The sequence below is a fragment of the Nasonia vitripennis genome (assembly GCF_009193385.2).
Source record: "Nasonia vitripennis strain AsymCx chromosome 1 unlocalized genomic scaffold, Nvit_psr_1.1 chr1_random0002, whole genome shotgun sequence".
Lineage (NCBI taxonomy): Eukaryota > Metazoa > Arthropoda > Insecta > Hymenoptera > Pteromalidae > Nasonia > Nasonia vitripennis.
The window spans coordinates 4,668,989-4,683,887 of NW_022279588.1; the positions used below are offsets into that span (position 1 = coordinate 4,668,989).

The 14,899-nt window shown below is 46.4% G+C and overlaps 1 protein-coding gene across 10 annotated transcripts in view; it reads left to right on the plus strand.

Annotated features, from left to right (window-relative positions):
* Cox15 (COX15 homolog, cytochrome c oxidase assembly protein) overlaps positions 1 to 14,899 on the plus strand; it is a 206,735-nt gene that overhangs the window by 88,714 nt on the left and 103,122 nt on the right. For 8 of the 10 annotated variants that reach the window (XM_032601201.1, XM_031928925.2, XM_031928538.1 and 5 more), the window contains 1 exon segment: positions 9,256 to 9,379. In XM_032601201.1, coding sequence (XP_032457092.1) covers positions 9,256 to 9,379 — 124 coding nt within the window. 10 annotated transcript variants of the gene reach the window in all.

Below are 14,899 nucleotides of genomic sequence, written 5' to 3' on the forward strand. Positions count from 1 at the left end.
CTTCTCCCTCGCCTACCTCCCGGATAACTACGTGAGGCCGCTCTTCTTCGCGGGTCAACGCGGCCATCACGCGCTCGAAAGCTGCCTGCAGCTTCTCTGGACTTATACCTAAGCATATAAATTTTCTAGCTTAGGTCCGCAGCTCTTTATGCGCGCGTTTTTCGCGGCGACGTCGACGGGTTAGTAATCGTCGTTGCATGCCCACGGTTGCGCGAACCCTTCGGACGACCAGGCCTCCTCTCCTCGGTGTTGACCTTCACTATAGGTGTCTCTGGCATAGGTCTTACACGCCTAGCCGTGTACACCTTTTTCCTTGGCCGGCCTCTTTTCTTGGTCGCAGGGTTTATTACGACCACGCGCGTCTTTTTCGCTCGCTTCGGACGGTCGGCGACTTTGCTCGCTTCGGACGCAACATCACTCTGTTCGCAGAGAGAGTCTCGCTCGCTTTGCGCTGGTACTTCGCTAGCACCCGCGTCTGCGCTCGCATCCCTCGAAGGTTGAGCGTCGCCATCTTCTTCGCTCTTCTGCGACTCTTCGTCTGTCGCTGACGCATAAAACGGCTTCAGCTGCGCAGCTGGCGCAAGATCGACTCGCTCTCCCATTTCATCGACCAGTCGATACGTATTGGTGCTGAGTATCTCCACAATTTTATACGGCCCAATACATGGTGGCGCTAGTTTCGCGGAGCGCCGCTCCACTCCGGAAGACCACACGTGATTCCGCCTCATCACTAGGTCTCCTACTTTGTACGTCGCCGGTTTACGCTTGGCGTCATAATAGCGCTTCTGACGATCTTGCGCGCTCTGCGTCCTTTGCGACGCTTGCTCGCGCAGCTGGGATAAGTCCCACATTCGATCGCCCGTCGCTGCAATTCTTCTTCTGCGGCGGCGTCCTGCTCGCGCCTCGCTGCAGAAGGCTTCCTCGGTTGAGTCCCGTACATCAGGATCGCCGGACTCACGCCTGTTGAGGAATGGGGCACGGTATTATACCCGAAGGCGATGTCGCTCAATCGCTCGTCCCATGTGCTATGGTTCTCCTCGATGAGCGCGCGCACCATGTTATTAATGCGGTGCGGTTTACCCTCTCTACTGGGTTCGCCTGGGGGTGATAAGGTGGCGTCAACTCGTGCCTCACGCTTTGTTCCCTGAGGTATTGATCAATGGCCTTATTTTTTATCTCTGTGCCATTGTCCGACAGGAATACCTCTGGCGCACCGTACCGCAAGAAGACCCGCTCTCGGAAATGCTGCAGGATTGTCTTCGCGTTCGCCCGCTTAATCGGCATATACTCTATCCAGCGGGTGAACAAGTCTTCGAATATGAAAATATATTCGTTTCCTCGAGCGGTCGTTGGTTTCGGCCCCATGACATCTCCTGCTATGATCTGCCATGGCTGAGTAATCACTCGTTTTCCTATCAGGCCGCTTGGCGAGCGCTGCTAGACTTTGCATTGCTGACAAACGAAGCATCGTGTACATACTGGATCAGTAATAGTACATTGCGACGCGCGCACAAGTTTTCTCACGCCCCTGGTGACCGGCCGATGGCTCGTCTTGACACTCTCGAACGATCTCTGCTCGCTTTTCTTTTGGCACGACGATTTTCCATGCCGTATCGTCATTCATAGACGCTGACAATTTCTCATCTGGGCAGAAATAGTACAGCTGCCCGCCGTACATCTTATACAGCGGATCTTTGCTCGGATGCAGCTGTATCTCACGGACCTTTTCGCAGTACCATTCGTCCTGGGTTTTGCTTGCCCATCCGACTGCCCGACTGGTACTGCGTCTTCTTCGTACATACGCGACAATGCGTCTGGTACGGCATTTAGCAGGCCTTTTCTATGCTCCACAGTGTAGACGTGGCCTTGCATTTCTAGTGCCCATCTTGCTAGGCGTCCGGTGGGTATCTGCAAGTTGCATAGCCAAATTGATATCCCTCAATATACGGTCTGAACTTCCGTATAGCTCAGATGACAGCGAGACATTCTCTCTCCGTGACACTGTAATTTCTCTTGGCTTTCGACATTGGGCGGTACGCGAATTCCAAAACCCGCTCTTCTCCGTTGATTACTTGGAAAAGTACCGCGCCGAGCCCGGTGTCACTGGCGTTCATCTGCAACACGAACTGTGATTCGAAATCTGGGCGATGAAGAATCGGTGTAGACGCTATCAGCGCTTTCACTTGTTGGAAAGCGTCTTGCTGTTCCGTCCCCCACTCGTATTTTCTGCCTTTCTTCGTCAGGCGATAGAGCGGTTCAGCGACGATCGCGAATTCTTGTAAGAATTTGCGATACCACGACGCCATTTCTAAGAAACGTCTCAGCTGTTTCAGGTTTTTCGGCGCTGGATACGCCACAATGGGCGCTATCTTCTCTGGATCTGGATGAAAACCATCGTGATTAACCAGGATGCCGAGGTACTTCACCTCTTCTAGGCAAAAGACACTTTGGTCCCGGTTGATCGTCAATCCAGCCGCGTTCACTCGCTGGAGCACTTTCTCTAAGTACTCCAGATGCTCTTCGAACGTCTCTGTCGCGATGATGATATCATCGAGATACGAGTACTCGTATGGCTGGAGTTCTGGGCTGATCACTTCGTCGATCATTCGCTGGTAGGTCGCTCCAGCGTAGGCTAAACAAAATACATACGCGTGAATTGGAATAAACCTAGCCCAAGAACCGTAAAGGCCGTCAGAGGTCTCGCCTCCGACTTCAACGGTATTTGAGGCTGCTAAGGTCCAACGTCGATATGTACTTCGCTTTCTGCAGTTTATGAAGGATATCTTCCATGTTAGGTAATGGATATGCGTCAGCCTTTGACAGCGCATTAACTTTCTGGAAGTCGACGCAAAAATGATATTGCCCATTCGCTTTGCGCACCATCACAATCGGGCTTGACCAAGCACTCTCAGAGGGTTCGATGATTCCTGCAGCAAGCAACTCTCGTACTTGTTGATACATCTCCTCCTCTATTTTTGGCGACACGGGATAATACTTCTGTTTTATCGGCCTGGCCGATCCAACGTCTATCCCGTGCTCAATCAACTACGTCCGTCCGATCGTATGGCTGGATTTAAGCAGGATGCTGTCCAGCGTTCTGCGAATCTGCGCGTGCTCGTCGTCACTGACGTACTCGAGTCCAACCGCGGCGATATCTATCGCCCCTGCTGTGCTATCGTAGCCACCTGAAGTTGGGCAATCCTTCGCTCCTTCTTCAGATACAGGACGTTTTCATTTCGATCGTCGACTGCGCCGAACAGGCGTCCGAAATTCGTCCCAACTAGACATTCGTTGGTCGCTTCGGGTATGATCGCCACCGTTACGTCGCGTTGTACACCCGCGACGTCGAATGGCAAGTCCACGAATCTGAAACCACTCTGTGCTTGACGGCCATCGCGTCCTAACGACCCCATCACGGTCATAGCGGCGCCTGGGTCGTAGAGAGCCCTTACTCTGAATCCTTTGATGCCCACTTGCACCCACCAGCGCGACTCGTCTTCATTTGGCGATATCGTTGATGGCGAGATTCGCTGGACAACAGTGCGATTATGCGATCAAAATCGCCTGAGCTTTCGCGCGAGGTATCGGCCACGCCCTCCGTCTCGTGCCTCTCCTCTCGGGGAGACTCCTTGCGCGACGGTTCTAGATAAGCTATAACCTCACCTACTCCTCTTTTTTGACGTTTCCCTTACTTAAGGGACATTCTCGGGCAATGTGACCTTTTCCACTCTATTGGTTTCTTCTGCTCTCTTTGGTCCGATTGACCGGAACTCTCGCCAGACTTCTGGCTTTCGCGCTTCGGACTAGGAGACTTGCCTCTCTCTTTCCTAGGTCCGGAGCGTCCTCGCTGAGGAGCTGACTTCTTGCTGCCTCCTCCAGCGTTGGCGTGCTTCGCCGGTTGCGCTATTGTTGCAAGCTTCGAGTCGAACAGCTTGCCTATGGCGTCGACCAATAAGGGCAGTGTGTCGGTTTACTCCGCAAACCCCACGGCTGCCACCGGCGTTTTACCGCCAGTCTTCGGCGTTTCGCCCTTAAAGGCGCATTCGGAGACGATTGCTACGCCGGGCTTTGGAGGTGCTCGATACGCGGCTTCGCATGCTAGAGAGGCCTCGACTTCAACTGCTTCCTCGAGCAACTGCTCCACGGTGGAGAAATCTTTTCGCTGGAGCCCGCGTTTGAGACTAGGCAGCATATTATGGTAGATCCGATCCAGTTGCTGGCTAGTGTCTGGTCGGGGGACCATCCTCAGTATTATACCTTGCAGGTTATTGACGTACACCCGCACACGTTCGCCAAGCCCCTGCGTTCTCGAAATTACTTCACTCAGTAGTTTCTGCTGGTAGACTTGCGTCTGCCCGTACTATCGCTTGATGCACTCGCAGAAATCGTCCCAGCTAGACCATCCTCCCTGTTCGGAGAGCCGGTTCTGTAACCACTCGTACGCATTATCCGTCAATACTTCTTGTAATGATCGTAGCATCTGCGCATCTGACAGGTCGTCCAGCATTCTGCGTCCTTCCATGCGTAGCAGGAAGTTCTCGACGCTCTGTGACGAGTCCCCGGTGAACTTCAACCCCCATTTGTTCACCGCAGGACCGATGGGTCTGTTGTTCTATCTTCGTGACCCATCGTAGTTGCTACTGTCACTTAGCGCTTGCGTATGCGCGTTCGTCACATTCGCATTCCTGCCCCCCCCCCCCCCTAGCAACTACTGGGGGTTGCGAATAGAGAGGACTCGCCGGGATCCAAGAGTTGGAAGCTGCACCAGCCACCGCGCCCGTGTCTTCGCGGAAGCTGCTGTGATTCATGTGATTTATGCTGTATGTATCTTGAAAATTCACATGACCGGCTTTGCGCGAGTTCTTTGGATTACTCTCGCTTGCTGGTGGCTCCACCCTTGTACTGGACGCTATGTTAGTCGGCCATTGTGACATCATGGCCTCCATCTTGCACATTAGCGCCCTCATCGTTGCGGTATTCTCAGCTATCGACTGACTTAGCAGGTCATTCTGAGCTGCTGAATTTTGCGCTGATATTTCGTTACTCTGGGCATATTGTGCGCTGCAACGCTCGTCTTCACCGTACCCTCTGTTTAGCGGTCGATTGCTCGTTGTTGCAGCTCTTTTCTGACATCTGGTGTCTAATAAGTAAGAGGATAGATATAAGATAATCTACCAAGAGGATTTATTTTTCCATCCCCAATTTCTAACAAAAACGATGAAAATTCTTCGTTTTCTGAGCGTATATTTTTGTGTAATTTCATTATACGGAAAAGAGGCTAAAGTGTAGAATATTTTATTGTGTCTTTGATTATTGAAGTTCTAAAACTATGTTTCATTACTGGTAATATTTGTCGAAAATCACCTCATAAAATAATTAATTTTCCGCCATAGGGTGGATCATTATTACATACATCTCTCAAAGTATTATCAACTATCTCTAAAGCTTTCTTTGAAATCATTGAAGCTTCATCCCAAATAATTACATCTGTATCTCGTAATTTTCTTTTATTTGATTGAAATTTCAAAAATGCAATGTCTGTATTGTTTAAATCAATAGGAAGTCTGAAAGTTCTATGAGTTGTCATACCTTTAGGTAATAAAATAGCTATACCAGTTCTAGCCATTGATATCTGATGACAAGATTTTTTTTTTAATTATAAATTTTTGTGATTTTGTTTAAGCTTCAAGAAATGTTTTCGAACGCTCATATTTCTTTCATAGCGTATAAATAATGTATTAAAAATTTACGAATAAAATACATCGTTATTTATTGAAATTAATATGAGATACTATTGTATTAGAAACATTAAAATATTAGTCATCAGAGAAAACAAAAACGCCCTTTTCTAGTTACCTCATAGGTGGTGTGGAAAAAATATATCTTTTAATATAATAATGGATATCACTAATGAAGATAGCATAACTAAGGGGAGGCTGAGGGGGGGGGGGGCGGATTCTTACCTCGGTTCAAAACGGATATATAATATAGGTGTGTGTGTGTTTTTTTTTTTTCATTGGGCGGAGGGGTAAAGATGCCTTTACGCACGAAGTGTGGGACTCGCCGGTGCTGCACCGTACAACACAGGAATACCAACTAAAAACCCCCTGCCAGATCGCACCGGCATGGTTCCTCCATACGACTGTTACTCCCCCACGGGAGCTACCGTAAAGCTTTACTTCGGGGGGGCAGTCATGCCTCGTCTGGGCCGTCACACTTTATGTCTGGCTGGTGTTATTGCCGACGTTTCCTCTTCTTTCTTCTTCTCTTCTGATGAGATTCAGCCGCTCGATGATGTTAGTGGCGAGGGTAACCACGGCATCCCACCCACTCTGCGACTCGAGCAAGCACGCCCCTAGGCCCTCGGGTGTTAAAGGGCCGCTCCAATACTGCTGGAATTGCTGTCGTTCTTCCAGGAATCTTGGGCAATGGAATACGAAGTGCTCCACGTCTTCGTCTACTCCAGGGCATATTGGACACTCCGCGCTCCTGTACACTTTAATACCATACAGGTAGCTGCGGAAGCATCCGTGTCCGGTTAGCACCTGGGTGAGATGGAACGTGACGAAGCCGTGTTTCCTGCTCGACCATCTGCTGATGTCCGGGATGATGCGATGGGTCCAGCAACCCTCGCTGGCTGAATCCCACCGTTGCTGCCACTGCCGATATGTGTTGACGGCCCATCTTGAGCCCAAGTTGTCCTGTTCTTCTCATTCTGTACGCGACGCTTCACGATATTTTTCAGCTCTCTCGGATGCTAGGAGGTCGATGGGAGGTAGACCAGCGGCATCCGACACGGTTCGGTAGGCTCAGGCCACGCGTAGCGCGGCGACCCTACAGGCCCGCCCACAGGGAGCTCCAAAGCTCGCATTCCTCATCAATGCATCAGCCCAGATTGGGGCTCCGTATAAAATGACGGAGCTCACCACCGATGCGAGGAGAAGGAACATCTAACCGAGTTGAAGGCGTTCCTGATGTCCAGGTCAATGACTGCGCACATGCGTCTGGCACTTCTACTGCCACCGATGGCGTTGGTGGCGAGCTCGACAACTCGGCTTATGGCGTCGATGGTTGAGCGACCCTTCCGAAAGCCGAACTGGTTTTCGGAAAGATCTCCTCCCGATAGGATGGCTGCCTCCAGCCTGTCACTTATTATCCGTTCAAATAGCTTCCCGGGTATATCCAGCATACAAAGTGGTCGGTAAGAGGATGGCTCCTCCGGGGGTTTACTTCCCTTCGGTAGGAGTACCAACCTTTGTACCTTCCACTGATCCGGGAAGCATCCTTCCTTTAAGCATGCGTTGAAGGTGTCTCTAAAAGAGCTAGGGACCTCCAACGCTGCGGTCTTGACTGCCAGGCCAGGAATACCGTCCGGCCCTGGGGCTTTTCTGGGGATGATCTTCTGAGCAGCCATCCTCAGCTCGGTTTCTGATACGTCTGGCAGCTCGGCTGCACCGTACGCTACCAACAGGCCCGTATCTGGTACCCTTTGCCGTTGTTGTGGAAAAAGGTGGCGAACGACCCTGTCGAGGAAGTCGGGGCAGGTGGGCGTTGCCGCACCCCTAGGATGGATCTTGTTCATGACCGTTTTGTACGGCCTGCCCCAGGGGTCGTTTTCTACTTCCTCACAGAAGTCGCGCAAACACTTTCTCTTCGCAGCCTTAATGGCAGCTTTGAGCCTCTTCCGTTTAGCCTCATATTCCGCGGTCAGCTCCTCAAACCGCGGCCTATTCCTCGCTCTCTGGTGCAGCCTTCTGGCCCGCAGACACTCGCGGCGCAGCTCTGCGATTTCCTCTGACCACCAATAGACTGGTGGTCGGCCACGGGAATGTGTGTGTGTGTGTGTGTATGTGTGTGTGTGTATATATGAATTAACTATTATGGATCTTTTTGTGAATTTAAAATCCTAACATCGTATATTACTTATTATACGTGAACAGTCTATTAAAACCATCAACTTCAACAAATCCACTAGTAATAAAAGAATGTATGAAAGGAGAACAAGAGATGGCTATGATCCAAAACGTTCTTGTTTAGCGATTTAACTGTCTCGAGTAATGATATCTTTGATCAATTTTGTTGAAATATATTGCAATGAAATTTTTATCGAAATGGAAGCTTTTCACAAAGCATTCAATCAAAATACATATTCATTACAAGATTGTCAAAATCATTATAATGAAATAAAAAATTAACGAAAAGATCGGGAAAAAAAAATAGTTAAAAACAAAAACGAAGGAAAGAAAAATCCTTGTCAAGATGTTTTCTGAATACTAACATTATTGTAATCCTTGTTATTGTTATTCAAACAAGAATTCGACAATATTATGTAAACAATTTTCCACACCACCACGGAGGAACTGTTATCACATTATATATTCCTAAGGCGCGTTGTTTTTTGTTTGCTTTTTTTTTCATTTTCTATTAAAAAATTTATCAATAATTTAATATCATTCAATGACGTACTAAAATTATATAAAATCATGATTGTACACAAAATAGATTTTTCAAATTAAAACATGAAAATATTCGGAACATCTACTTCATGCACATTAAATTTTTTAAATAATAATTTAAAAAAAAACGTGGAATCATCGCCAGGAGCCCTATAAACCACGAGAGTCTTCACGACAAAATCTCACGTACTCAGTTATGTAATATTTCTATCTATTATTCTACTGCGGAGCTTGTACGGGGTGTTACACAATCAATAAAATTGTGAAAATTTACGTTAAATTTCATGGAAAATTGTACGTAAAAATATGTGTGCCAAATTTTACTTGAAATTTTACCTAAAGTTTTAAATCACACCTTATATTTGGATTGAAAAGGTTTTACATCCCGAAAAAAATATTACGTGAGGTAAATCTTTTCTATACAATTTTTCTGTTTGAATTTCGTTGACTCTAAATTTTTTAATAACACAAAACTACCACTATTATACGTATTTATAGTAAACAATTAAATTTGACAAATTTTCGAGAAGCAATTTTTTTAAGTGTTAAGGTCCGAGCTAAGACGCTATAAACGTAATTTACATCCGGGGGTCACGATCTTTTTTGGATTACATTGCCTTGGAAGCCTTGACCATAACCTGGCAAACGTCGAGTAGTGTGGGTTAAAAAGAAATTAAGTAGGAGGAGCTATGCTCGCTCTCCTGCGCACTTATGGTGTTTATGCGCGTGTGCATGTGAGAGTTTTCGAGTGTGTGGATTTATCTTGAAAGCTTGCAATAAAATTGTTCAAAATTTACAGATGAAAATCTCATATCATAAGGACAAAGTGATCTTCAACTATAAACCAATAAAATCATCTCAAAGTATTGTTGGATATTGGTTATTAACATGTAGTGGAATGGTGTTTATTGCTGTATCATTAGGTAGGTTGCTATACATTGCAATTTGTTATTAATCTTTAAAAACACGTTGACAGTCTGGAGGTTATAGAGTATGAGTTTAAAACTTTTATAATATATATGTATGTATGTATAAAAGTGTACCATAATAATAATATCTGTAGAATTTCGTCACAATCAAACCAGTTTATCCATAGCTTCCGTTTTATTTTGAATTCAAGAAAAATATAGAGTATATTGTGTACCAAGGGCGTGAAGTGTACTTTTTTAGACCAAGTGTGGAGTTTGCAGTACGAATCGTGGCGAGTGCGTTTCCGATCTGCTATCCCACCTATTCATGGCCTAAACAGTCCATTTTTTCACTGTGCAGTCAGCGCCCGAAGGCAGCAAGGGAGTTTAGCAAAGTGCAATAATACACTATTTATGCAGCAGATAGGTGTTACATAGGTGCGGATTTATCCCACCGAGAGCTATAATAGTGTCTCACACGTGTATAGCATGGCTAGTTATAAGGCAATCGATGTTACTAAATACGCGCATAGTAACAGCTCAGACTCACCCCGACGCCCGTTTCTTTCGAATCAGTACGAACTTCCTTGGACGATTTTGGACCGCGCGGGTAGGAATCACACCACCCAAGGAGTCTATAAAATATCTTCTATTGGCTGTCTCGGGGACAGCCAATAGAAGTGAATACTTAAATAGATTTAATTTTGACTTTTTAGTAAATTTTTATAATTTTTTGATTTAGTGATTTTTATGCGTAAATCGTCGTCATTTTCTTATTTTTCTAACTCAATCGCAACTTTGATAGAGTTATACAATATCTTAGGTGAAATAATCATTGATCAACAAGTAAATTAAGGATAGGCAAAATATAATAAGAATAAAGAAAATATAATAAGAATAATAGTATCGTACGATATTTTTTGACACAACGTGCGTAAACCGAGATTTAGCGAGTGCATTATTGCACGAACGTGCGGTGAATCGAGGTTTATGCCACAACGTGTCATAAAGTAATAATATTGACATGAAGCCACCGGCAAAAAAACACCTGTTTGCTGGGTGTGTGGAGTCACTTCAACTCCTCCTACGAGCACCTGCCCAAGGTGCCGTCTTCCCTGCCATACTTGCTGCTCAAACAGGAAAATGGATGCGCCCTGTGACAACTGCCGAGGCAGCAAGAAGACACCAGCGACGTCAGCCCGGCAGAGCGGGCAGAGCGAGAGAGCGACACAACAGCAGACGACGCCGCCGCAGAATAAACAGTCTCAGGTGAGCGCGAAAGCGAGCTCTAAGCAGCAGCAGCACAACAGGCCGGTGCGTTCCGTGACCCCCCACCTACTACCTAAGCCGAGGGTATCGACCCCGCTCGAGAAGAACCGCCGCAACACTAAAGCGACCAACAGCTCAAAGAGCGGCCAGCATAAGCAGCGCGGAGCGGGAGATGAACGTGCTGCCGGCCCACAGGCGCCAAGTGGACAACAACAGCTGAGTGGAGCAGCTGTAGAGCGGGCTGCGGATCTCCAGGCGTCAGATCAGCCACACTGTACTCTGGAAACTGCTGCAACCAACTTTGACGACTCTCTTCGAGATAATTCGATCACCAGAGACCCCATGGACTTGTCGAAGACCAAACCATCTGACCCGCCGCTTGGAAACGCTAGTCTTATGAGGGTGACCAATATTTTAATCCCGGTAAGCACGATGGAATTATTTTTTCAAAGATTTGACATGCTCCAGCAACAGCTTGATAAGCTCAAGTCTCTGGTGAGCAGGAATTCGACTTCGAGTAGTGTCTCTCCACTGGCGAAGGGGGGCTCTGCAAGTGTCTCACTAGATGTTTGATATTGCATTCTAGTTGACTCTCGAGAGCAGAAATCCGGGCATTCAATTCCTCGACAACGATTGCAGAGCCCCCCTTCGTGAACAGGCAGCTGCTGGACGAAAATATTTCACTTAAGGACGAATTGCAAAAAATGCAAAAAATAATTGAGAACTTCCATCCTGCTTGCCGATGGACTCCAACAAAGTCCCAGAGTCGTTGGACTCCGGCTCTGGTTCCTCCGACTCTCGGACGTTTGACTCTGACAAACCAGGCTCTTCGCTCGCTCGACCTAGCTCTGCAGAATTTGAGGCGGTGGTGGTGGTGCGGTGGAGCAGGGCGATGTTATTATCAGCGGTCTAATTAAGCAAGGGTCAAATCTTAATGAAAATAATATGAGTAATGCCGCCTTCGCCTTGCTCAGCACCGTGCTTCCCACCCTAAGCAAAAATGATATTTTGAGCAGTCGTATGATAAGTCTCCGAAGATCGGGCGTGCCAAGGACTGGAGGATCAACAGGCGGAAATTCACGCTCGGCGGCCATGCCGTCCTTGGTCGTGCGACTTGCTAGGCCAGGCCTAGTCAAGAATGTAATGCGGGCTAAGCGTTCAGTCAACAATAATTACTTGACAACTATCGACGTCATACCTGACCTGTTGGTCACGGAGGCTGCCGCCTCATGTCAGGGCATAAAGTTTTCATTAACGAGATGTTACCCCGAAATAAATTTTTACAGTTCAAAAGCTTGAGGCCCATAGCTCAGGGACTGAGCTTCAAGTATGCCCGGCATGCGGGGGGCAGGTTCCTTGCTAGGAGAAAGGGCGGCAAGCAAATTACGTTTGGGCGTGTGCCGCCGATGCGTTCATCGCAGTCGCGAATGTGCTCTTGTCGCGTAATAATGAGCTCCGTGTCGTGAATATTTGTCCATAGCAGATGCAGGCGATAGTGGGGGTGAGGTCTGTGCGTGCGAGAAGCGACAGAGATTGGCCGATGACGGTGTGTTTGTGGGTGTGTGTGTGCGCGTGCGTGTAGCGTGTGCGTGTGTGTGTGTCAAAGGGGAGATTATACGGTACATTTGACTCGTATCGTCGAGGCTAGCTCCGTGGTTAGAGCACCAGCCTCTCGATCTCGGGTCCGTGGGTTCAAGCTCACCCGCCGTCGCATAAAACTTTTTTTTATTATTATTCCGTATTTGATTGAATTTTCTTTAAAAGGTTTCTACTTTACTGACCTCCTACTACTCCCGAGAGAGAGAGAGAGAGAGAGAGAGAGAGAGAGAGAGAGAGAGAGTTTCGGAACGACCAAAATGTCGCGCAAGGACCCGTGTCATTGGGTTTCTTCTTTCCGATATATATATATATATATATATATATATATATATATATATATATATATATATATATATATATATATATAGTTAATTAAAATAGATAAACTACAATTGTTAAAAGTTGCGAAAGAACACATACTGCGAAAGTCCGAGATAAAATGGTACTGTTGGAAACAAATTACAAAACGTCACAATCTAACCTCCATGTTACACATAATCTCAACATAACAGAGCCATCCTCAAATGTTTAAAAATATTTAACGTTTATACTCTTAAATTATATATTTGTACATCCTGCGAACTGGCCACCGTGTGAGCACGTAGAGAGTGCATACGGATCGCAGGTGCATCCGACTGCGACAATGCACAACCGAGCGCCGAAATCGGAGCGAGTGCTCTGACCTCTGTGTCAGCACTCCTCGTGCGCGTAAAAGACGACTGCAAGGTGTACGCGTCGATCCTTTGTGGCGAATGCTGATTGGACTACCGCGATCTATCTTATCTCAATTTTATAACTGCGTGAATCGGTACCGAGGCTTTAAAAACCCCGGAGCCGATCCACGCAGTGCCTTTTTGCGTAGTGACTTACTCACTGGCGGCTACAACTGATTCTAAGGTGAAGCGGCGGTGTTTGCTAGTGTTAGTATTTGGAGTGTGCTAAATCCGTCCAACACCTTGGGAGCGTGCTAAATCCGTCCCTTGGTATAGTATACACCGGAGAGCCCTTTGAATACAGATCAGTGCCACAGAGAGAGGTACAAGCTAAGGACCGTCGAGTGGAATCTCCGGCGTTAGCAAGAGCAGTTGACCATTCTTATTTTAAATTGCCATGTGAACGGGTGTAGATAATACAGTCAGCATCTGCCACGAAGGGTGATTAGAACCATCTAAAGTGCGCAGGATCCTCTCTTAAAAAAATGATGGACTTGGTTGTGAAGCCTTTAATACGTGATTCTGATTGGTTGCTATGGTCGGTTGCCTAGGTAACAGATAAGAACCCGCACGCTTTAAATTCATAACCCTCATAACAGTCATAACCCTGGTAGAAATTTTTCAGGTGTTTAAGTAAATGAAATGAGGTTAAATAGTATGAAATCTGAATAGCGGATTCAGAAAAAAATATATGCAATATTACCAACAAGAAATCTTGATAAATTAATCATTACCAAAAGTGTAGTATTGAAACATGTGCATTGAAAAGTGTCACCCTAACCCTATTTGAAGTAGGTAATAATGTGTGTGTGTGTGTGTGTGTATGTTATTTAGTTTTTTGTAAATATAAGTGAGAAGTGCAATTAAAAGAATAAAAAGTATAAAGATATATTGTGTCTCCGTGCCCAAAGTCGCCCACGGTGAGGTTTAAGAAGTGAATTTAAAGAAAAGTTCAGTATCCGAGTCAGTGAATTTGAGTTTATCACTACAATGCCCTTTAAATTTTAAAATATGTAATCTAGATAATTGAACTGTTTTCATTCATATTTTCACACCAACGGCAATGTGAATTTTTTAATTTAGCGGCTCACATTTTGCTTATAGACAAATCATCCGGAAAACATAACTTCAAGATACCTACTACTACAAATCTCCCGGTACGATTGAAGGGATACAGACCGAGTCAAGAAGAGAAAGAGGAATTAGAGAATCAGATAAAGCACCAAAATATTCACCCTACAGCTCTCTTACATACGTGATACCCAAGAAGCCCGCAGTGGACGGTACAAAAAAATGGCGATTAGCAACAAACTTTAAAAAAATAGACGAAGTAACAGTAAGAAACAGCTATCCAATACCCAATACAGGGGACATTATTGATAGCGTTGCCTGAGCTAGGTACATAACCGCCATAGACTTGAGGACCAAGTGCTACCAAATGCCAATGGATCCCGGAGATGTCCACAAAACATAAAAAATGTCTGAGTCCTTTTGCATCGGAATTTTTGGGAGCCCGTAAATAACTCCGAGCAGTACCAGAAGAGAGTCGCCCCTTTGTACGAAATTTACCTTATGCTGCGGGTTAGCTGTTGAAAAACTCGAAAGCTGATGGAGGAGCGTGCACTTTGGCGCCGCAATGGCGCTCACTCATCGGCTGTCGATAGGTGAGGCTGCCATCTTTCTCGCTCTCGCTACTCGCGGTTTTACGCGTCGGATTGCGTTCCCGACCACGGCGCGTGCGCACTGTTATACTGCTCTTTTTACGACTATAGGAAAGAAAGCCCGCGAGTTTCAAACTCTCGCAGAGTAAAGACAGCCCAGCGCATGCATATATTTACAAAATGAAAATGCTCGTTAATACGGGATCCAAGATAACCATACACGCCAATGACATCAGAGCCCTTGACGCGAGTGTGCGTTTTGGTATCTTGGGTGCGATATGCAGCCGTTTTAA